Source organism: Gossypium hirsutum, chromosome A03, assembly GCF_007990345.1.
Source record: "Gossypium hirsutum isolate 1008001.06 chromosome A03, Gossypium_hirsutum_v2.1, whole genome shotgun sequence".
Classification (NCBI taxonomy): Eukaryota; Viridiplantae; Streptophyta; class Magnoliopsida; order Malvales; family Malvaceae; genus Gossypium; species Gossypium hirsutum.
The window spans coordinates 77,104,907-77,130,871 of NC_053426.1; the positions used below are offsets into that span (position 1 = coordinate 77,104,907).

A 25,965-nucleotide genomic window follows, 5' to 3' on the forward strand; every position below is an offset into this window, starting at 1 on the left:
AAAACAAAGACAAAAACAGAGATTAATGCCCGAAACGAAAGCGTAAAGGATTAAGTTAGGCGTCCCTACCTAAAACTCCCACGTGGCTATTTTTCTTAATGCCTGATTTGCACGACTTTATTTTTTTTTTATGTTCTAAATTATAGATTAGCTAGTGAAAAATAAATTTTTGTAATATATGTATTTATAAATTGATCTAAATAATAAAGATGCTTTAATTCAAATGTGTAGATATTTTTGTATTTATATTTTCTATATAAAATATATAACATGGAAAAAATTAGATTCAAAATAATACAATTAACTATATAAAGTAAATATTTTTATATTTTTTAATTGAATTTATATTCGATTAACTTACTACACCAATTCAAATGTTTAAGTATTGGTTTTATAATAAATATAGATATTTAAATTTTAAAAAGTATTTTTAATAAAAAATTATAATATATCCATTTTAAAATATTTACTTTATTGGAATAGTTCTTTGAGATACATTAAATGTTTAATTTATTTAATTAATTTTTATTTGTAATTAATAAATTAATACCTATATATTGGTAAGGTTCATTTTTCAAAATAATTCTTAATTTTTAATTTCTTAAAAAAATTAATTTACTAACTGATTATTTTCAAAAAAAATTCCTAAAAACAATTAATTTGTTATGAATATCTTATTAAATGGATGTCCATTATAATCAAGATAAAATTTTAATATATTTTAAATTCTAATAATGATCTCTACTTCTTCTATATTTTTTATTTCTATAAATAGAAAGACTCTGATGAAGCGTTGTAATTATCCCTTTTGATCAATAAACTACATTCTTTATTGCTTTCATATTTTCTTTGTTCTTTATTCTCAACATTTTTCTTTATTTTATAACACATTATCAGCACGATCTTGCTCAAAATGATAGTTTCTTTTATTGACAACCAAATTTATCCTTCATGATTTTCAATATTTTTTACAGTAAGACGCAGAGTTTTTACATGAAGTTTCTTTTATTTAATGTTCCATATCTTATTATTATTATTCATTCTTATTTCATTATACGTTATCATTGTTTTGATTAATTTATTTTACTTTTTGTTCTTAAGGATTGTGAAAGATTTGATACCATTATCTATATGAAATTGAGAAGTAAGCTTCACTCTCAAAGTTTACTTTTTGATATTTGCTTAGGGATGATCTGTTTCTCTTCATTACAAAGGATGTTTAGAATCACTACTTCTCATTCATGGTAATGTAAGCTAATCTAATGAACTTTTTTTGAAATTTGATTTGATTTCTATTAAAAAGTTCAATTTATATAATTCACTATTTGTATCTCTATGAATTTATAAAAACCCTTCACGCATTTAGTTATTGGGATTTTTATGTGGAGATAAATATTTTTTTTTCATTTTTAATAGAATTGATTGGTTTAATTTTGATTTTGATTAAGATATATGATTATTGCAAAATGTGATATAAAAAACTTACTTATCATGAACTTTGGGATATTCACCCTGTCTGTGATAATTTCAAATCATTGTAAGATTTGAGATGAAATTATGTCATAAGAGGTAGAGGTTAGAAAATGTTTATGTTTAAACTTTTATAGCTGTAAAGTTATTTTAATTTGACATTATAATATTTTGTATTTTGTTGTGGTATGATATATAAAATATATATTATCTAACCACAATGATTTATTAGTGACATGAATTTATTATTTGTTACGTTTAATATATGTTTTATTTATACCTATTCATTTTATTCTATATGCTCCTAAAGAGCTAATATTGCATCAAACTATAAAAAGCTCTTTAAAGCTTATATTTTAGCTCCTTGTAATGTAAATTTTTGTAAAATATAATATTATTTTTTAGATCAAGAAGATATATGTTGAATAAAACTTTTATGTGTTTTACATTATAACCATATATATAAATAACATGAGATACTCATGTATTTGTATTATATATATTCTCGAAGGAATACATTAGACTATATGATTGGAATATCTATGTGCTCTTGTAGTAGCAATATTGTGAAAATAACTTTAACATTATTTTCGAACGATCTCATACCTTCTAGTGGCTAAGCAAAATAACAAGTTACTAATGAAAAACTATAAAATTCTTCCCACTAGTTTTGCTTCACTCCCTGAAATGAATGTAGTAGTACATAACAATTATGAAAAATGAAAATATAGAGATCATGATTGTTGTTGTAATTGAAGGTGTGATTGGAGACTAATCATGATAACATGAATAGATAGATTTTGATTTGAAATCCACGCATGTTTTGTATGGTGATTATGAAATAAAGAATCAATGGAGGCGTTTAGAAGTCTATCCTACTAGATTTATTGCATTCTCTGAAGTAAATGCAAATATAAAGAAAAAAAAAGATATAATCATGGATCACTAAAAGTGGGAACATAGTAGTAAATAAAAGAACAATGAGAGTTTTTAAGATTAACTCTTCAAAGCGTAAAGATAACTTATGTTATCAATATGATATGAAAGATTATTGGCCACATGTGGCATGCGTCCAAATATTTTGTTTCTATTAATATTCTTTGAGGAATGATATGAGAATATAATAATAAATTTTATCTTTATAGATAGAAAAAATTTATCTTATTTGGTACTAAAACAAACAAATATTATTCCAGTATTTGATACTACAGAATTAGTCGAAAGCTCTGGAAGAGCTAATGTATTAATATCTTGTGATAGTTAATCCATTGGTTTTAAAAGATATTTATAATGGATCTTATATTGAGATTGTGAATGAGGAAAATATTATATTTCACATGAATCACTATTGTTATAAATATTTATTTTGAAAAGATAAAAAAGAGAGGATTGAGTTATTAATTTATATTTATTTTATAATTTTTATGATCTTCTTTTGTCATCATCCCCGTTAAAGAGTTGGAAGTAAAATATTTGATTGTGAAAGATCTATTTATGAGTAATAAAATATGATAATTCTATCTAAAGCTCGTTATAGTTGGATGCACCTGAAATTGAAAATTTTTTTCTTTAGATATTTGAAAATTTTGGTATATTCCCTAAAGCGAATATTGCATATAATTCTTTTGAAAATTATATTTATTTTGTTGAATTTGTGATATTATAATATTCACATTGATTTAGACATTTCCAGTAGTAAATGTTACAATAGCACTTATATGTGGATACAAAGTAAAATGAATGATAATAAAATTATTAATTTATTACAATTTAGTACAATTGAAACACATTTTAAAGTAAACCAAAAGTTTACTGATAAAAATGCATTTATTACTTGGCATGACCAATTAGACCATCTTGGATCATATATGATGCAATAATTAATTGAAATTTCATATGGACATTCATTGAAGAACCAAAAGCTTTTTTAATTTAAAGAATTCTCATTTGTCGTTTGTTCTTAATGAAAATTTATTATTAGAAACTCAATAGTTGAAGTTGAGATTTAATATTTTGCATTTCTGAAATGAATATGGGCTCATTCATCTACCATGTGGATGGTTTTGATATTATATGATTTTGGTAGATGCATACACAAAATAATCACATATGTGTTATCAATTTGCAACCTGTTATTTGCAAGATTGCTTGTTTAAATAATTAATTTTAGAAAATGCAATTAAGACAATTAATCTTGCTAATACTGATGAGTTTATATCTTAATCTTTTATTGATTGAATTTGAAAAATGTTTGTAAAAGTTTGCGCATAATGGTTTAGAAAAATTATTGATTGAACACCTTTGATTAATGTCTAAATAATTACTTATGAGAACTAAACTTCCTATTTTAACATGAGATTATTTTTATTTACGTTTGTACGCATCAAGCAAATAAGTTATAAATACTCCCCATTACAATTGGTTTTTTTATCAAGAGCTAAATATTTATCATTTTTGAATTTTTGTATGTGCGTATATGTTCCAATTGCTCCACCACAACTCACAAATATGAGTGAATCCTCAAAGAAAGTTGAGAATATATATTAATTACAAGTTCTTTATATTATTTGATGTTTTGAATGTATTCGAGATTCAGTTATGACATGATTTGTGATTACAATTTTGATTCGATGGTTTTCCCGACATTAGGGGAAGAGAAATAATAACTTGTAGTGAGTTAGGGGGAAAGTAATTTGAACCATAAGTTCAATAAGAATAACACATTACAAGTTAACTGTCAGATGTATTTACAAACTTAATGAGAATAACCAAGTGTTATATATCATCTAATATTTTAATTTAAATCAAAGTCCAAGTAGGACAATCAGTTAAAATAAATAATAGATTGATCAATTTCAAAGATGAAAATTTTTCTAGATGGTCATATAATGGAGGCAAGTGCTCTAGAAGAGATCCAAGATATAACTAATAAGTAAAACTCCAAAATAGATTCAGGTACCTGAAACTGAATTTTAAAATAATGAAAATAAGAGATCTCGATAAGTTATGTCAATTAGAGAAAATGTAGAACCGAATAATAAAAGTGGTTGACAATGATTTGGCATGCAATATTATTATTGAAATAATAAAATAAAAGGAAGATCTTGAATAAATCTATTGAGAAATATAGATATGGGATAAATTGATCAAAATAGAAAGACGCAACTCAAGTACAATTAAATTCGTAGAGTTTTTGGAACAATAGTTCAAATATCTAAAGGTATAAAGCTAGTATGGGTGCAAATGAAGTAGTTTTGCAAAAGCGGGATAAAAATATGAAGTTTTTCACTAAGTCCTGGTAGTAATTATGAAAATATATAATATTCTTTTGTGGTGGATGCAATAACCTTTAGATTTATTATTAAATTGACAATTCATAAAAGATTTAACTTGCGTCTAATGGTTATTGTTACAACCTTTTATTAATCACCATATAGTAAAGTTTATATTAAAATCCTTGAAAGATTTAGGATGCTAGAAGCATATTGAAATTCTCGAGAAATTGTTCATTTATATGAGTTGAAATAATTTAAACATATGTGGTAAATTTGACTTAGTGAATAGTAGTTAAAGGAGGTTTATAAAATGATCGAAAATACCTATTTGTGTTTTCATAAAAGAATTATGATTAAAGTTTGTTATGATTATTGTTGAATCTCCTAAAGAGATCAAAATATATTTTCCCTAAATTTCCCTCACTCAAAAGATTTGTAATATGAATACTTATCAAATATATTCAAATAGTCATTTGAAAAACTAGTATTCAAAATTAAATACGTAGAATATGAGAAAATATGTGATGTTTTTACGAGGGGAGTAAATACGCATTGCACTCGTTTCCCCTTAATTGAGATTTTGTCCCATTGGGTTTTCCTGGTAAAGTTTTTAATGAGGCAGCATATTATGTGTATTATAGATTGTGTACTCTTCTTCATTCATTAGGTTTTTATCTCATAGGGCTTTTCCTAATAAGGTTTTAACGAGGCACATTATCTACCAATGGACATCTAGGTTTTTATCCTACAGGGTTTTTCCTAATAAGGTTTTAATGAGGCACATTATCTACTAATAGACATCCAATGGGAAGTGTTATGAATATCTTATTAAGTAGATGTCCATCATGGTCAAGAAAAAGTTGTAATGTACTTTAAATTCTAATAGTTATTAGAATTAGATCTCTACTTCTTTTATACTTCTTATGCCTATAAATAGAAACTCTGATGAAGCATTGTAATCATCCCTTTTGATCAATAAGGTACATTCTCTATTGCTTTCATATTTTTTTGTTCTTTATTCTCTCCATCTTTCTTTATTTTATAACATAATTCGCTATTTTAATATACATTTTTCTTTAAATATTTTTTAAATATTATACATATCTACATTATTTTTTTTAATATTTCTCTAACAATAAAATAACCCATTTCCATGTATATATCACGTTAGTACTTCATTATTTTTTAAAAAATTAAAATTAAAATATATATTTATACTATTTATTCTTTTTTATTAAATTTTATTTTTTACAAAATATTTTTTAAAATTTTTAAAAAAATTAATTAATTGTTGACATGTCATTCATGTGATAATCTAAGGTATGTCACCTAATTTTTCTATTTATTTTGAGATGATTTGACAAATAATGTATGGTTAAAAGTGAAAATTAAATAAAGAGTTAAATAATTTTTAAGAGGAGTGATTGTGCCAAAAAAATTAGCTTAGAAAGTGAGGGAAATGTTGCAGCCACAAATTGATTCAATTCTCTATAGTTGAGCAAGATTAAGCTACCGCACTTACGCATGAATCAAGCAAATTCTATTACAAGCAGATTCCCCCCCCCCCTCTTTTTTTATATATATATATCAAACCTATAAGTAAAATTTAACTATTTCATAAGAAAGAATGAGATGACTAGTCTCACGGGTATGCCGAAAGGAAGAAGTAACTCCTTTCAACCCAACACCCACTCCTGACCCCTACTATCTCAAATTACACTTAAAATTCTAAGCAAGGCACCTGTCTAGAACTCATCTTTTGACCCTCTTTGCCATTTTTATTCTGATTGTAACTTGATTTAAGTTTGATTAAGTCATTTTATAGAGGCCTGTTTGAAGTAGGATAAAAAAGTAATGGTAAGATTCTTGTGCTTTACATTTTGGGGCTAAATTAAGACCAGGACAAAGGATGTAAATAAGATAATGGTGTTCATAAGCTTTTCGTGTTCGACTCGAAAATAATTCAAATTTGATTTGGTAATAATTAAGCCAAGCGTAAGCTTGAGTTATCGAACAAACTGAAGTCAAACTTAATAATACTTAATTCCAAAAACTAACGAGTCTCATCAAACTTTTCATATTATTAAATTATATTATTGTCCTGAATATATATTATTAACCATAAACTTAATTATTGAGTTGAGTTCAAGTTCAAGTATAGAAATTGGTGAACAAAATTAATCAACCTCTGACAGTTCTATAGAACCAACAAAACCTTATCAAAACAATGCTTGCGTACACATCAACATATATAATGCCAATGTGTGACTTACCACATGAAAGGCATATAGTGATTTCCCCGTGTTTAGCCGTGGTACAGAACTCAACTGGAACCCAATCCTTCGATCCAAAGTAATTACCTAATGCCGCTTTATATAACTATGATCTTCAAAGGTGACCGCGGGTGGTCCAAAAATGAGCACAAGCTGTGCTCTCTCTTACAGGCAAAAAGTGGAATTGTATTCTTTTTCTTGATAATCCGACTGAAACAAAGTATGAGATAGTTTCAACTCAACAAGGCCATTTTTCGTTGTTGCAAGTACAAGTTTTATCTCATTAGATCATTCAATCTAGCATCGTCCTAGATGTATTACTGGTGAAAATAATGAATTCTATAGGCATTGCCATGATTGAGGACAATCAAAATGTTGGAATTTCATTTCATCTCAACTTGTTAGAGACAAGCAGTCTTAGACCATGTAAATCTTGTAATGTTTATAGAATACTATTATTGAACCAATTTCGATTTATTAGCAATTCAACAGCCGCCTCAAGCAACTTGGGCTTCATAGCTACACTAGAATCCACAATGAAATTAAATCAAATAGACAGGAAAGATGAACCCATGTTTGATATAGATTTTGCCAAACAAAACCTAAAAGAAAAACAACATGAAAAGTTTCCCATAACCAATTAAAACCACATTTGGGTTATAAACATTGAAAAGGGAGACATTGAAGAAACGAGGAATTCATGTAATGGCGTTTAGAGGCGGGAATGTGCTGAAAAGCATTTCTGATGGGGAAGTCGAAAGATGGGAAATTGGTATAAGAAAACCAAATATCCCATCCCAACGACTAAAACCAACCAAAAAATCAAAAAACACAAAACCCGTACTATGATGCCATGGATAAAGGGTTTGATGTGCAGGGCTGATTGGAAGGCAGGGCAGCCTGTAGAGAACCCACCAATATTTTAAGAGCCACGAAAATACTGCTCTCCCCTATTTGTCTCACCCCTTTCTCCCCTCCCAACTGTTGTGGGTGAGAAAGAATTAATAAAACGGAGCGTAGCACATTAGTTAAATGGGGAATTTTGACAATAAAAAGTATCCACGTCAGCTTATCCACGTCAGCTTCTTATTTCTCTTTTAAGTACGAATGATAGATGTAAACGGTTATGCATATTTTGACTTTTATGAAAATCAGAAATCTTCTTCTTCTCTGAGTTTTCTCTTCTCTCAAATCTTCTCTATTCTCCTTCTTACTCCAATTCTTCTACTTACCATTTTGAGGCGCAACAAAGGTATCAGAGCTATTACGATCCCTATCATGGCCGGTGATGATGTTTCAACAAGACTGCAGAAAGAGGTGAGTGCTCTACAGCAAGATATGTCCAAAATGCAGGAGAAGTTGGCCCGGCTAGAGGCCAAGATGGATACGAAATTTCTGGAGTTTAAAGAAGAGTTTCGTGGAGATCTATAGACTCTTTTTGTTCAGTATTTTAGACCCCCGGTTAAGGGTCAAAATGCAGCGACAGACAAGGGAAAAGGGGTATTGGGCGCACCTCATGGGTTTCCTCCCAAAGATGTGGGGGTTGGTCAGAATCTGGGCAATGGGAGCAACGCTCATCCGAGCAATCAGTCGTGTGAGTTTGGAACGGTGGAAAAGGGTAGTCGATTGGAGTGTCCTAAATTTGATGGCATCGATTTTCGCGGGTGGTAGATCGAGCTGGAGCAATTTTTTGAAGCGGAAGGTACGCCAGAGTCCAACAAGGTTCGTTTGGTAATGCTCAACTTGGAGGGGCGAGCTCTTGAGTGGCATCATTTTTACTCCCAACGTAATGGTGGTCTTCAAATGATATCTTGGCCGGCTTATTTAAAGAGCTTACAGGAACGCTTTGGGTTTGGACAGTTCGGGAATCCGATGAAAGCATTGGTAAATCTGAAGCAAACAGGTACGGTAGAACAATACCAAGATTCTTTTGTGGGTTTGCTAAATCAATTGCATCTTCTAGAATCATATGCTCTTAGTATTTTTGTTAGTAATTTGAAGACTGAGATTAGCCATTACTTGGATCTATTCGAGCCTTCTAACTTGATGGAGGCGTTTCATCTCGTTCGAAAAATCGAGGTGCTTCCCATTGGTTCTGCTAAGAAAATCTCGACACCCTTGCATAGCTCACCTAGATCTTCATTCAATCCCTCGGTTATATCGGGTTATTCCTCACCACCCATGCGAGTTAATTCAGTTTCACAAGCGGGGAGTTGTATTCCAGGCAGCAAGTCGACTTCTCGTTCAATTTCACCAGCACTAATGGCTAAATAGACACAGAAGGGATTATGTTTTTGGTGTGGTGCCAAGTATCAGGTGGGGCACAAATGTGTAAAATCACAGTTGTATCAGTTGCTGCTAGAACCTTTTTCGGATGGAGAAGCGGAAGATTTTCAAGAATGTTCGGATCGATTAGAAGAGAGTAGTCCCGAGGAGGAAGCACCCAAGTCACCTATAATTTCACTACACGCGCTCACTGGTATGCAGGGCCATAATACTATGCGTGTGGCTGCTAGGGTCGGTTCGAGTTGGGCTATTACTCTAGTGGATTCTGATAGTACTCATAATTTCATTGATGCACGATTGGTTAGTAGATTGTCATTACCGGTGACCCAGCAACAGCAGTTGAAGGTTTTGGTGGCAAACAGAAGTTGTTTATTCACTAGAGGTTTACGTAGGAAAGTACCATGGGAAGTCCAGAATTATCGATTTGAAATCGATTTCTTGGTGTTACCTTTAAAAGGGTGTGATATAGTGCTCGGAGTTCAGTGGTTACTTGCTTTGGGAGATATCATTTGGAATTTTAGTTCTTTAACTATGCAGTTTACAGTCAAGGTTGAAACATGTACCATGCATGGCATTGTTCCTAGTTCAATAGCAGCACAGAGTTCTACTTCGGATTCAAAATGTTCTTTAACAGTCAGGTAGACTTTGGGGCCTTATATGTTGGTGTTGAGTTCCCTTAGTCAAATGACACTATTAGCTATGGTGGCAAATGAATCAGAGGAGAAACTTCAGGGGCTATTAGAGGATTTTGCTGATGTTTTTCAAGTACCAAAAGGGTTACCTTCCTCTCGCCTGCAAGATCATCGAATTCCATTAAAGGATGAAGGGGTGGTGATTAAGATTCGGCCTTATAGATATCCAGCCATTCAGAAAGGGGAAATGGAGAAACTAATTCATGAAATGCTCCAAGCTGGAATAATTTGAGATAGCAATAGTTCTTTCGTTTCCCCTATTGTGATGGTAAAAAAAAAAGACGGAAGCTGGAGGCTCTGTGTTGATTATAGACAATTAAATCAACATACCATAAAGGATAAGTTTCCCATTCCCATAATTGAGGAGCTGCTTGATGAATTGGGGGAGGCTCGCGTGTTCTCCAAATTGGACTTGAGGTCTGGATATCATCAAATTCGGATGTGGGAGGGCGACATACACAAGACAGCGTTTAGAATACACGAGGGGTAATATGAATTTCTCGTGATACCCTTTGGCCTCACTAATGCCCCCTCTAGTTTTCAAGCCCTCATGAATGCGGTATTTAAGCCATGGTTGCGAAAGTTTGTGCTTGTATTCTTTGATGACATCCTAGTATATTCACGATCATGGTCCGAACATTTGCAACATTTGAAGTCTGTTCTTTTGGTTTTGAGAGAGCAACAGTTGTTTGCTAAAAAGAGTAAGTGTTGTTTCGGAACATCTCAGATTGAGTATTTGGGACATGTGCTACATGAAGGTATGGTTTCTATGGACATGTCAAAGATCGACTGTATCTATAAATGGCCACTTCCTCAGTCAGTGCAGGAATTGCGCAGCTTCCTTGGTCTTTCCGGGTATTACCGAAGGTTCATTAGAAATTATGGGGTGATAGATAAACCTCTTACAGATTTGTTGAAGAAAAATGCGTGGAGTTGGTCTAACCGAGCGTCCACAGCTTTTCAAGAGTTGAAAATGGCCTTATGTGCAGCCCCTGTTCTAGCCTTCCCAAATTTTTAGCTTGAGTTTGTAGTAGATACTGACGCCAGTGGAACTGGGGTGGGAGCTGTGTTGCAACAGCAGGGGAGACCGGTAGCATATTTTAGCAAGGCTTTAGGAGTACGACATCAGGCTTTATCTATATACGAAAAAGAGATGTTGGCAGTGTTATTGGCAGTTCGAAAATGGCATTCTTACCTGGTGGGGAGACATTTCAAAATTCGGACTGACCATCAAAGCCTGTGTTTTCTATCGAACCAGGTAGCCATTACACCTTTCCAACAACGATGGGTCGCTAAAATGCTCGACTATGACTTTGAAGTTTTATATAGAAAATGAGCCAATAATAAGGTTGCCGATGCTCTCTCTCGACAGCTCAAATTAGAGAAAGGTCAAATTTTTCACTTTTCCACCAGTTTTGTTATATCTGAACTTTTACAACAGGTGCAGCAATCCTATCAGTTGGATGTTAAGCTACAGAAGGTCGTGGAAGACGCTCAACAGTCCAAGCTTGCCAATCACAAATATTCTTTAGACGATCGTTTTCTACGCAGGAAGGGGAAGATTGTGGTAGGAAGAAATCTACAGTTGCGACAAGAATTATTTTCCTATTTCCATGCCAGTGTTGTTGGTGGACATTCGGGGGTGCATGCGACCAAGAAAAGAATGGCTAGTTTGCTGTATTGGAAGGGCTTAACAACTGATATAAAACATTGGATACGTGAATGCTCGATCTGTCAGAAATGCAAGGAGGAATCGGTAGCTTCTCCAGGACTCCTTCAGCCTCTGCCTATTCCGGATCGGGCTTGGGCAGTGGTTAACCTAGACTTCATCGAGGGCTTACCGAACTCTAACCGAAGAAACTCTATCCTGGTTGTGGTAGACCATTTGACTAAGTATGGCCACTTTTTCGGCTTATCTCATCCCTACACAGCTAAAGAGGTAGCTCAAGAATATATGAATCATGTCTACAAGCTCCATGGTAATCCTGATTCAATCATCTTTGACAGGGACAAAATCTTTGTTAGCCGATTTTAGCAAGAGCTATTTCATCGATCAGGAACCAAACTGCTACTATCAACAGCATACCACCCTCAAACAGATGGGCAAACAGAGGTCTTGAACCGGTGTCTTGAGAATTACTTGCGGTGCATGACTTTGGAGACTCCTGCCAATTGGTTTCATTGGTTACCATTAGCAGAATAGTGGTACAATTCTTCTTTTCATTCGTCTATTCGGCTAACTCCTTATGAAGCTTTGTATGGACAGCCCTCACCGCCGCATATGTCGTACTTAGCTGGAGTTTCTTCGGTGGCAGTGGTAGACAGAAGTCTGCAAGCTCGAGAAGCTGCACGAAAATTATTGCATTTCCACCTAAAACGGGCTCAGACTCGCATGAAACAGTTTGCGGACAAGCATAGAACTGAGAGAAGTTTTCAAGTGGGTGATTTGGTATACTTGAAGCTACAACCATATAGGCAGCAATCTCTCAGAAAAGTCGTCAATCAAAAGCTATCTCCCAAATATTATGGCCCTTTTCGGGTGATCAAGAAGGTCGGGGAAGTGGCTTATACGTTGCAGTTACCTCCGGGTTCTCGGATTCATCCAACTTTTCATGTGTCTCAATTAAAGAAACATATTAGTGTGACTCCATCTCAAGCTCAGTTACCTTTGGTGGATGCTCATGGGGCTTTACAGAAAGAACCAGTTAGAGTTGTGGATAGGAGGATCGTAAAAAGGGGAAATCAAGCTGTTACCGAAGTTCTTGTTGAATGGGTTGATTCCTTTCCTGAGGATGCAACTTGGGAGGTTCTGTCTTTGCTGCGGGCCAAATATCCTCAATTCCATCCTTAAGGACAATGATTTTTTTTTGAGAAGGCAGTACTGTTATGGGTGAGAAAGAATTAATAAAACGGAGCGTAGCACATTAGTTAAACGGGGAGTTTTGACAATAGAAAATGTCAACGTCAGCTTATCCACGTCAGCTTCTTATTTCTCTTTTAAGTACGAATGATAGATGTAAACGGTTATGCATATTTTGACTTTTCTTCTTTTCTGAGTTTTCTCTTCTCTCAAATATTCTCTATTCTCCTTCTTACTCCAATTCTTCTACTTACCATTTCGGGGCGCAACACCAACCCTAAAAACTAGGCCGAAGAAACACTTCTGGAACTGGAAAAAGAATAGAAAATAAAACATTTTGATGATTGAATTGAAGGCCTAATTCCTAACCTAATTTTTGCAGATTTGACGATAGCAAAGCGGCTGAATGGTAAGAATGCTACCATTTATTCATAGAGCAATTGATCACGTAAAGCTCACGTGGCTTAATATATCTTATTCTGTTGTCCATAGGCCAGCCCGAGTCAAATTAAAAGTTTAGGCCCGACCCGGTTCTCCTGTATTAAACTTTTTTATATAAAAATAATTTTAAAAAATATAATGCAGCATTAAAAAATAAATATTTTCTAACAAATGAAAAAATTAAATATATATACCTAAATAATACTAAGATAAGTGCAACTTAACAAATAAATACCACTAAAATAATAGCAAAATTAATAATAAAACAAGAATTATATAATATCCAAATAATAACAATAAAATAGTAGCAATATAATAACGAAATGATAGCAAAACAATGAAAAAAAGTTTAAAAAAACCTCTTTTTTTTTGCAAATTCAGGCAGTGCCAAGCCCGGGTAAAAAAAAAAACTTACCCGAGGCCTGGCCCATTTAGAAAACATGTCTTATTTTTTTGTCTAAACTCATTTTTTAGGCTTATATTTTTGTCCAAACCCTCTCACTTTTCAGGTGAGTTTTTGGGCCAGGTCGGGTGGCCCAACCCATGGACAAGTCTATACTCATTTTGTGTCATATTTCTTTTTATTTTGAGAAAAAACCTCTCCAGTCCTCCTTAATTTTTGCATTGAGCATACTAATCCCTTTCAGAAAAAAATAATTTTGTCATTGTCAATTTTAAAAATGACAATTAATAAGGGTATAATAACAGTTCTTTTTATCACCATAATAATAATTTTAGTCTTTAATATTTACATATTTTATTGATTTGATATGATTCTAAAAAATTTAACAATTTAAAGCTTAATATTTACACATTCTATTAATTTGATCCTAATGCTAAACAATTATCTAAAAATAAAATTATAAAAACTTAAAATATATAAATTTAAAAATTCTCGAAATTAAAAATATAAAATTAAAATATATGAATATTGTATTGAATTGTTATTATATTTAATGTTAAATATAACTAATTAGTAAATTAGATTTATATTAATTTCCTGATTGAGTTGATGTCACGAGTTAAACAGACATCAATTTAATTCAGAAATTTTATTAAAATGCCCTCGCTTTTATAAAGTACAAGGTATTTTTTTCATTTCATGTTTTTCAGTAAAATAATACTATAATAAAATTTAAAATTTAAAATTTTATCTTAACCATTTTAACAGAGGCCACACTTAATTTTAAAATAAATTTTTTATAAATATACATTTTACGTATTTATTTTTCACGTGTGACATAGAATTAGTAATATTTATTATGTCAAAAAAATATTCTTTAAATATAAAATTTCTTTTTCCCTTAAAGAATATAGTTTTTTATTTCATTATTTTATTATTAAATTAATATAAATAATAAACGGATTAATATTTGATAAATTATCAATATATAGATCTTATGCACCATCAGCTAATAATAAAATAGCACATCATCATTGCTGTAAAAATAAAAAACATTGAAGGACTTGAAAATAAATATCATTAACTTTATTAAATATAATTAAATATTAATTATAGTTATTTTTTTCTTTTTCATTTTAGTTTTGAGTTTTAAATTTTAGGGTTTGGTTTTTTTTATTTCAGATTACAAATTTGGGATTTTGAATTTCTAGTTTTAGATTTTATGTTTCTTTTTATATATTTATGTTTAACAGTTATAAATAGTAGTTATTTCTATTTATCTTTAAACCCTTCAATATTTGTTTTCTTAAAATGATAATGACTTATGCATCAGCGGTGTGTCAAATATTCTGTTTTTATAAATTATAATAAAAATTATTTTTAAAATATAAAAATATAATCTTTAAAAGATTAAAAACTTATTTTTCTCTATTTGACCCATGAATCTCCTTTTCTATCTTTCAACTTTCTCCGTCTATGGTGTTCGGAAAGCTTGAAATGAAGTTTAAGTTTCATTTGGAGACTTACTTTGATCGAAATATTGATGGTAAGTGGTTCCTTCAAATTTCCTTTGACGATGTTAGATTTCACTTTGAAAGACCTTTTCAAAAGAAATTTGAAAGAATTTTTATTTGAAAAAACTTTTGGTCCAACAAATAATTTAGTTTATAACTATTTAAAACAGTTTTGTTCTATTTTATGTTAGAACAAAAAGTTGGGAAAGAACTAAAGAATTTATGTAATAGATCCAAAACGTAAGTAAAAAAAAATTAGGATAGCCTTTCTAAGCATATCAAACTTTTTATCTCTTCTCTAAGTTATACAAGCAAATGATGATGATAATTTTAGAATGTTGGCTACGAAATATCTCCAAATTTGTTGCTTTAGTAAGATTTAATCAAAAGTCAAACATGACAACTTAAAGACTTTGACTGTTTTAAACTAACTTTCTCTAACTGTCTTTTGAACATGAAATGAGACAAGTAGTACAAGCAATCAAAGTTTTATCTCAAGGAACCTCGAGCTTCAAGCAAGATTCATTTTTCTACTGATTTGGCCCTAAAAACATGATCTTTTAATGTTAATAATGTCAACTTTAAAGAGCTTTTACCGGAACATACACTATTTTAACATTAATTCAAATTGTCCATGAAATAGCAAGAGATAGTCATGTTCCTCAGCTTTTAACATTAACTCAAACTGTCCATGAGATAGCAAGAGATAATAATGTTCGTTGGAACAATCAAAAGTTACAAGGTTACTTAAACCACGTTTGAAAATGGAGCAAATGAAGGTTAGATATTACTTGACCCAAATATCCTCGTGAATTATGAGAGAAAAAAATTAGACCTTGAAGTTAAAATGAAATGAAAATTTGAAGACTTACAAATCAAGAACAAGAACCAGTAAAAATTTGTTGCACTTGACACCGGGAATAAGTGTGCAGTGAAGATGGATGATTTATCCTGTTTAGTACTGGTCAGAAAGTCTGACTGTAGTAAGGAGAGAGAGACTTGAAGTTGGAAGGAAAAAATGAGGGTCATCGGTTGCTTTTGATAAAAAGATATTAATGTTATAGCAACAACAAATGCTTGTTTTTGTTGATTTAAAACTAAATAAAGCAGATGATGGTCAGAGTTGGAATCCCTCTTACAAGCAAACAACACCACCGCATTATTTCAAAGAGTGCTGCGCAGTGCTTACAGAATTAAAGACACGAAAGTTAATGTTAAATCCATGACACATTACACACATTTTGTTTCATCAAATAACATGCAAACAGATGATAAAATGTGCTGATGATGTTCTTATGAAAGAATGCGGACACCATGCATGCATGCATTCATGCATTTGCCACTGCATGCTTTTGCTTCTATTTTCCTTTATGTGTCATAGTCATGGTAGCCATCCCGTCATGTAATTATTCACACTCGGGCACCCGGTGACCGCCGATATCGTATCGGGCTGATATCTGTAGTTCAACAAATCAAACCGATTAAGAATTCATCTTGTAGTTATTTAAATTCGTTGTTAGTGTTGGATATAGGTATGTAGTACCCGATTTGTAACGTTGGCTCGCAGTCCAATGGATGGAAGAAGACATCACCCTGAGGCTGATGGGTTGGTTGTCGGCCGTAGCCGACGTCATCGGCATTTGGATTCAGCTGGAGTGAATGTACTTGGTAGCCTTCCATCAACTGTAAAAAACCACCGTTTCTCAACTCATTAAATATGTTAATTTTGTTGGTAATTTCCCTTGTTGAATGAAATTGTAACCTTAAAGATATAAAAAGAAACCTACCCTTTGTTTTAGACTCTTATTAGCTTCATTAAGTAGATGTTCCTGCATTAAAGAGAGTGAAAAATAGTTGCATTGGTGGAAGAGACAACAACAAATTAATGGCTTTCAAATTATATAAGATGATGGGATACCTTTCGTTGCAGATCAGTGAGCTGATCAAGCATGTATTGGGTCTACAACAGAAATAGTCAAATCAGATCCATAATTCAATTTTTCATTGATTAGTGAATGCAGTTTCTGTTATGAAATGAGCATTGAAAGTAGAGGAGAATGGAGTGAAAGTACCCGCGTTGATCTTATCAGCTTTAATGAAGAATCAAGCTGCCTCTCAAGTGACTCAAGCTCTTTGCTGCTCAAAGGCCCCAGATCTTCTCCAAGTAAATTCCTAACCAAATATATCAACAATATGTTTTCATCTTCAATCATGTATCATATATTTAATGATTACCAACAATTTGGGCCATTTCAAAGGTTGCTCACTCACCTTTGGGACCTTTGTAAGGCTTCATAACGTGCTTTAAGCTTCAGATATTCCTGCTGGCTGCTTAGCTCCTACAGACACATCATGAAATTTGCATTTATTCCCACAAAACTACACATTTGCAGCCAAGTTTAGCATTGATAGACAGGTTAATTACTATGTATTACTTCATTGTTTCAATCATCATCTAGCTGAAAAATGTAAGCCAAATGCATATAATGGCTAATCTTAAGAAACAAGCAACAAAAAACAAAACCAAGCCAAAACTCTAAGGTAAAATGTTGTATTAGGTAAGAAACCTTAGTAGGGAGATCAAGTAATATGCTTTATAAATATAAAGTAAGTAGAATTATGAGAAAGATGCAATGTTATGGATCTCTATGGGAGAGATGAGCTTTGTAGAGATATGAGGAATAGTTTGGTTACACACTGGATTAATGAGCTAACATGTATTCCATATAGGGAGCATAGAAACTCCAAAGAAGAAAAAACCAAGGCAGTGTTTTCAAATCTCAGTTGGCAGAGATGAGTAGCATATTACCAGAGCCTCCCTAGTTGAAACATTTGTCTCTGGTGCTCCATGGCTGCACTTCTGGTACCTCTCCAATGTTTTCATCATGCTATATATATATCAAGGTAAATGACTAAATGTTAGTTCAAGGATACAACACATTCATAAACACAATATTCGAATGGTTGAAATTGGAGCTGTATGTTGAAAAGATAAATCCAAAAACAATTATCAAAGTTCAATTAAAAAAGATGGGACAAAAAAAGTAATAGAAGTTCAAAAATCAGCCATTGAGGATCCATCATTTAACAACACACTGACAATAAAGATAAAAAGGATAATATTTTTAAAAAATAATAATAATAAAATGCTGTTAAAAAGAAAAATGCTCACTGTATCACAAAAGTTTTTATTTTTATTTTTTAAAATTTTAAGAGGAAGTAATTAAAATGAAAGCAATCTTTAATTAGTTTTTTTTCTTGGTACAATAAATTGGATGGTTTAATTATTCACCAAATGTTGGGAATCAGAACTTGTTCCTTATTATTTAATTAATGATCCAAGGTTTCCAAAACACCTTACTTAAACTAAGCTTTTAATTAAACTTACAAATCATCAAATTATACTTGTAATGACGATGAAAAAGAGATTAATTAACACAGGCAAACTGTGTATTAATTAATTAATAAACGTAGTACTACTAATCACATAATAATCAATACATTTGCGTTAATTAATATTCTAGACCAGTGGAATTAAGACAAGCAGCGCTCATGCAAGTAGATCAATTGAAAGAATTAAAAACATCAAATATTTCAGCCTTCTAAACGAAATTTAGATTTTAAAGCGAAGGAAAAGAAAGTTGAAAACCCTAACATGGGGGGCAGCAGCTTTGGGAGAATCAAAACCTTAGAAACTCAGAAGCATTGATGGAGATGTACCCTTTTAAGTGATCCATTGAAATAGATCGCAGACATGATAGAATCCATTGGAAAGAAGGAAGTTGGTTTGTAAGAAAGAAAAGACACATCTGAAAAAGTAGAAACGACAGGCTGAAATCTCTTGTTTGTCTTTACTGTTTTGATTTTGTTTTTGTAACATCTCAAACAGGTATCCTTGGGTTTTTTTTATCTGTTTTGTTTTAGAAAAATAAACCAGGTTGAAGTCTGCTTTTAGATATGGGATTAAGTTTGAAACTTTAAAATAAAACCCTAAGCTCAGATCGTGTAAATTTATGAGCTCATCGAAAGCTTTCTTTCTGTTCTTTTTTTTTCCTTTTATCTAAATAAGCTTTTGGTTGTTTATATGAGAAATTAATATACATGATCTATAATGATTTAAGAGGAAAAAAACAGGATCTAATCAAAGCTTGAACGAGAGAAATTAAAGAAAGAATAAAAGTATTCAAAGCTAATCTGCAAGAGATCTTTCAGCTTCTTATGTTAAACATGAAAGACGTTAGATCGGAGATTTTAAAAACAAACTTGTAGTTAATATATATATGTAAGGATGAAAGAGGGGAAAGGAAAGGGGTGATAAAACCAAAGAGATCAAAGAAGGAAGAGAAGAAATTAAAGTGGGAATATATATATATATACACAAGAGAGGGATGTTGTCTTTTGACGATTTAGAATTGCAGATCTAACATCAAGAAGAAGAGGAAAAACACACAGGCAAACGCCAAGACATTCACCAAAACGGTAAAACTCAAACATAGCTTTATATTATAAAATTTCACTCTTTTCTCAAAATTTTCTCCCATAACTTGAATACCCCAAAATCACACCCAAAACAGCAAAAAAACCCTCCTCTTTGAACCCCCAAAAGTCAGAAATCAAAGCAAGCAAAAAGAAAGAAGCGAGAGCTTGCGTTGTTTTACGAAAAAAAAAAACCCTGTTGGTTTTGGGGTTTTGAAAGAGGGTACCAAAAAAGAAAAAAGGTGAAATAGTTTTGGTGATACCTTGAACTACTGCAAAACTCGTACAGTTTTCCCCTATTGGAGAAGATGATGAGAGCAACCTCTGCATCACAAAGAACGGAAAGCTCATAGGCTTTCTTCAAAAGCCCATTCCTTCTCTTAGCAAAAGTTACTTGCCTGTTAATCTTGTTCTCAATTCTCTTCAACTCAACCCTACCTCTCCCCATTCTTTTTTTCCCCAATAAAAATATTATCTTTGCAATACCCCAAACACTCTCTCTTTAACACTTTTGTTCTTCTTCTTGCTTTTCTCTCTATTTATTCTGTCATGGATGATACGCTTTCGCTAACAACTTCATCCATCAAGTAATCAGAATTAACCCCCCCGCCCCCCCAACAAACAAAAAAAACTTAAACCTTTTGCTTTGTTTTACGCACTAAACAAAATGATAAGACAGCCTAAACAAAAAGGATTTTCCTTTAGGTATATTATATCTCCAAGGGACCTACTTTCTTTTGTACCTTTACTTAAGCTTCACCCATTGCCCGTTGGATCAACCCCATCCAACGGTGAGAAACAAGGAACAGCCAAAGACGAAGAAGCTGAGAAACCTTAACCAGTCAATGCAAAAGGATCACTGCCACACTGCTACGTGTCGAATGGAGAAGTACATAGACTTGTAATGATCCAACTGACCATTTTAGGGTTCGGGCAATCGTATGACCTAACCTTAAGAAGGTGAACCCTCCGCAATCTGTTCCCTTCTATTTACGTAATTACCCTTCTGCTTGGTCTTTTTAATTTTTAAGACAAATCCTTGTCTTGCAATCTTCTAACGTAATCCTAATATGGTTAACTTAATTAATTAATTAGCAGCATGTCGTGATGATGTCATGGATCATAGAACAATGTTTTTTCATAAGAATAAAGCCTTGATTTTTTACTATAATAAGTTTTATCTTGGTATTGTATACAAAGGAGTGTGCATGCTGAGATTACTGGAGTTGTGGAGTCAAATCCATAACTTTAATGATGATAACAAGAATTGCATGATTAGAGGCGAAGCAAATGTTACTGAGAGAGATAAGAAAAGCTGAAAAGAGCAAAATATATGTATCTATGTGTATATATATTTTTAATTAGTTCGAAGGTTGGAGAGTTTTGAAGGAATTAAAGGAGAAGCTTGCTAATTGTGGTTCTCACATTAATTTCTTAATTCCCCCCCTCCCTTTGTACATTTTGCAAGGAATTATTGAAACGATTGCATATGTTAGCTGCTGTATGTGATTATTTCATATAAATGACCCAAACCCTTATGATTTAGTTTCTTTTTAACTCATTTTGCATTAATTTAATGTAATTACGTCGAACATTATTTGGAATTTAGAAAAAGGATCAAATACGAAAAAAAATTAATTTTTAAATAGTTATTTCTTATACTTATATATGAATATACATTGAACACATGATAGCTAGTATGGTTTCATGATTTTATGCATCAATTTGCAATATTTTTCATACTTTCGTGCATCATTGCGTCCTATTATATGGTCCATGTTTTTGTTGGTGTTAAGTATGACTCTTATTTCAGTCAAATTTGAGAAATAATTTTCTAGTTAAACTCTGTTTATTTGTTTTAATCAAACACTAATTAGTTTAGATTATTTTATTATTATTTGGCCTATGAATTTAGCCTATAAATAGGCTCTTTTACAATTTTAGAAAATACACCCATTAGATATTAGAACTCATAACACATTTAGAGAATTTTGTATTTTTGTTTTGAGGGTTTTTTATTTTCGGGTTTTAGGGGTTTAATTTTTATCTCCATCTTTTGTACTATTTGTTTTGCCATTATAGTAAAATTATTTTTGACCGTGGTTTTTTATCCTCTTTGGAGGGGTTTTTTCACGTTAAATTTGTGTGTTCAATTTCTCAATTTATTCCGATATTTTTTTTCTTGTTGCTTAATAGGGTCGATCCTAACAAGTGGTATCAGAGCTAGTTCAATATTCATAGATCAGCCCATTTAGATATGGCAGCAATAAGGTTTGAAATTAAGAAGTATGATGATGAGACAAATTTCAATTTGTGGCAAGTTCAGATGATTGCAATTCTAGTTTAAACCGGCTTGAAAAAGGTTGTTACCGAGAAAAAGCCTGAGAATCTAAATTAAACAGAATGGGAAGAGCTTGATGAAAAGGCCTTGTTTGCAATCCAGTTATGCATCGTGAATATGGTATTGCAGGAGGTATTGATGGAGAAAACCTCATTTTCCTTGTGGAAAAGGTTAAAAACTCCTTATGCGACATCATTTGCCTTGTGGAAAAGGTTAAAAACTCTTTATGCGACTAAATTTCTGGCTAACCGTTTAGTGTTTAAAAAAAGTCTATTTACATTTCGCATGAACGAATGTGAGCTTCTTAGAGATCACATTAGTCAATCCATTACTCTTTTAAATTATTTAAAGAATGTTAAGGTTCATATTGACGATGAAGATCAGGCTATGCTATTATTGTGCTCTTTACCCTTTTCATATAAGTCTTTCAGGGAGACCCTGATTTATGGCAGAGTCAAACTCTCATTTGAAAATGTGAATGGTCATTTGTTGATTAAAGACAAACTCAACAATGAGTTTGGTTTGGATAGTAAGACAGATAAGCAAGTTTCCGTTTTGGTAGCATCAAAGAAATTACAGAAAAGGTGTCGCTATTGTAAAAAGTTAGGTCACGTCAAAGCAGATGGTTATAAACTGCGAAATAAAAGAGCTGCTGAGTGTAATGAGGAAGATGTAGCTGGTGTTAATTTGGCTGATAAAAGCGGTGATGATTTCTTGTTAGTGTCACCGAGCGATAACTCCAAGCTCACGTCTAAGTGGATCCTAAATTCGAGATGTTCTTTCCATATGTGTCCCAATAGAGAATAGTTCTCCACATACAGTTAAGTTGAATGTGGAGTTGTGAGCATGAGAAACGATTCATCTAGTAGGGCAATTAGTATTGGTACTGTTAAAATTAGGATACATGATGGGACGATTAGGACACTCTTAGATGTCAGGTATATACTTAATTTACGAAAGAATATCATCTCATTAAGTATTTTAGACTTGAAAGGATGCAGAATCAACATCGAGTGAAGCGATATTAAAGTATCTCGTGGAGCTCTCGTTTTGTTAAAAGGTAAAAGAACTAGCAGTCTTTGTATTCTAGAAGGTTCTACAGTGATCGGTGAAATCGGATATCCCTCGTCCATTATAGAGTCGAAGTCAACTCGTTTGGAGCAGAGGCAACTTGGTCATAGGAGGGAAAAAGGCATGACCATTTTGTTGAATATTGGCAATATCCCACATTAGGAAAAGATAGAAAGGGAGGGGGTTTGGTTTGTTATATATAGAACCCCTCCCCCTTTGGTTGTATCATCCCAAAATCTTCTCCTTTGTAATATTTCTAGAAGAAATATTGATTTGGTAGTGTCCGAGGACGTAAGCTAAATTGGCCGAACCTCGTTAAATCTCTGGTATTTTATTTCTTATTTGTTTGCTTATATTTAATAGCTTTATGTTGGTTATATTTATTTAGTTATTATTGCTATAAATATCTAAGTGAGTTCTGTCTAGTTGTTGGGTTTTAAGCGGGACCATTTGTGACCCCTCCAATTTAACTGGGAATTTTCTTAGTATAATTGTTGGCATAATAATTATCTAAATATTTCTGATAATATTGTTATTAATATTATCGTCGCTTCCGCAACAATTGGTATCCGAGCCAAGGTTTTGTAGTATGCTCTGTGTTTGCAGCTTAGTCTGATCTTACACATCAGAAACATTTCCTAAAGCTTGTGGGTATTCTGCATTTGGTGGCTATTAAGTAGAAGCTATGGCAAAAATGACAGAAGAAAAACCATCCATATCAACAACTTCCACTTCGTACATTTTGCCGAGGATTGGAACTGCAAATACGAGATTTGTAGTGGAAATTTTTGATGGAACAGGTCATTTTGGCATGTGGCAAAGTGAGCTTCTAGATGCCCTCTTTCAACAGGGTCTAGATATTGCCATTGAGGAAGAAAAACCAGAAGGGGTTGATGATAAAGAATGGAAGACCATCAACCGATTGGCATGTGGTACAATTCGATCATGTCTTTCCAGAGAGCAGAAGTATACATTTAGTAAAGAGACTTCTGCAAGTAAATTGTGGAAAGCATTGGAGGAGAAATTTCTGAAGAAGAACAGTCAAAATAAGTTACATATGAAGAAAAGACTGTTTCGTTTCAGTTATGTTCCTGGTACCACGATGAACGAGCACATTACCAATTTTAATCAGCTGGTGGCTGATTTGTTGAATTTGGATGTGACTTTTGAAGACGAAGACTTGGCGTTAATGTTGTTGGGATCGCTTCCTGAGGAGTTTGAGTACCTTGAAACTACTCTACTTCATGGAAAATCGGAAGTAACTTTCAATGAAGTAACTGCTGCATTGTATAGCTATGAACTACGCCGAAAGGATAAGTTGAAAGGTTCAGGTGAAGCAGCAGTGGAAGCATTGGTAACAAGAGGTCGTCAGCAAAGTCAGTCTAATGGGAAGAGAAGAAAGTCCAAAGGTCGAGCTGTTGCCAAAGATGAATGTTCCTTTTGCAAAGAAAAAGGACATTGGAAGAAAGATTGTCCAAAATTGAAGAAAAAAGGGAAGACTCCGCAAGATGCAAATGTTGCAGAATGCAATAGTGAAGCAGAGTCAGACTTTTCTCTTAGTATGACATCTTCAACATTATATGCAGATGAGTGGATCATGGATTCTGGTTGTTCCTATCATATGTGTCCCATTCGGGAATGGTTCTTTGAATTTCAAAAACTAGATGAAGGGGTTGTTTACATGGGTAATGATAACACATGTAAAATAGCCGGGATAGGTTCAATTAAACTGAGGAGTCATGATGGATCTACTAGAATTTTGCGGGATGTACGATATGTCCCAAAGTTGAAGAAGAATCTCATCTCTTTGGGGTCGTTAGAATCTAAAGGCCTAGTTGTTGGGTTTTAAGCGGGACCATTTGTGACCCCTCCAATTTAATTGGGAATTTTCTTAGTATAATTGTTGGCATAATAATTATCTAAATATTTCTGATAATATTGTTATTAATATTATCGTCGCTTCCGCAACACATTTCGTTGAAGAGAGGTTCTCTTTTGGATACAGGTTTTGAAAAGTTAGGGCGCTGTGTTCGTGAAAAGCAAGCCTGGGTTAGTTTGCAGTGTACAAGTTGAAGGCTAGAAGTCTTCCAGTTTCTAAGCACAGGTTTGACTCAGTTAATTCCCTGCATGGTTCAAGATAGGCTCGTGGAAGGCTTTGGCAAAGATGGCGTTGTGGAAATATGAGTCAAGGTGGAGATTTGTTAAGTATGACTCCTATTTCAGTCAAACTTGAGAAATAATCTTTTAGTTAAACTCTGTTTATTTGTTTCAATCAATTTTAGTTAAACTCTGTTTATTTGTTTCAATCAAACACTAATTAGTTTAGATTATTTTATTATTATTTGACTTATGAATTTAGCTTATAAATAGGCTCTTTTACAATCTTAGAAAATACACCCATTATATATTAGAACTCATAACACATTTAGAGAATTTTGTGTTTACGTTTTGAGGGTTCTTTGTTTTCGGGTTTTCGGGGTTTAGTTTTTATCTTCATCTTTTGTACTCTTCGTTCTTTTACCATTATAGTAAAATTATCTTTACTCTTGATTTTTTATCCTTTTTGGAGGGGTTTTTTCATGTTAAATTTGTGTGTTCAATTTTTCAATTTATTCTACTATTTTTTTTCTTGTTGCTTAATCGGGTCGATCCTAACAGTTGGAATAGACTTCTCATAATAAATTCACTTTACATATGAATATAATTAACAATTTTAATGAAAATTTTTATTATAATTTCTTAATTTAGTGGCAAGATAATTACAACAACGGCTAAGTAAAAGCCTAAACCTCAAGATAGTTGGTCAAGACGAGGGCCATGAGTCTTTGAATACTCAAGTTCGAGTGTTATAATGTGCAATTAA

The 25,965-nt window shown here is 32.5% G+C and overlaps 1 protein-coding gene and 1 pseudogene across 1 annotated transcript; one reads left to right on the forward strand and one right to left on the reverse strand.

Annotated features, from left to right (window-relative positions):
- Positions 1-10,204: 10,204 nt before the first annotated feature.
- On the forward strand, positions 10,205-12,847 carry LOC121218249 (uncharacterized; annotated as a pseudogene).
- A 3,741-nt stretch (positions 12,848-16,588) lies between these two features.
- Positions 16,589-20,138, reverse strand: LOC107886377 (agamous-like MADS-box protein AGL9 homolog). The gene is made up of 8 exons (NM_001326726.1): positions 19,954-20,138; positions 18,024-18,102; positions 17,486-17,553; positions 17,287-17,386; positions 17,133-17,174; positions 17,002-17,043; positions 16,758-16,897; positions 16,589-16,671 (listed from the first exon to the last, which is right to left on the reverse strand). The coding sequence occupies exons 1-8, from the start codon at positions 20,136-20,138 to the stop codon at positions 16,596-16,598; spliced, it is 732 nt and encodes a 243-aa protein (NP_001313655.1). The 3' UTR covers positions 16,589-16,595.
- Positions 20,139-25,965: the final 5,827 nt, after the last annotated feature.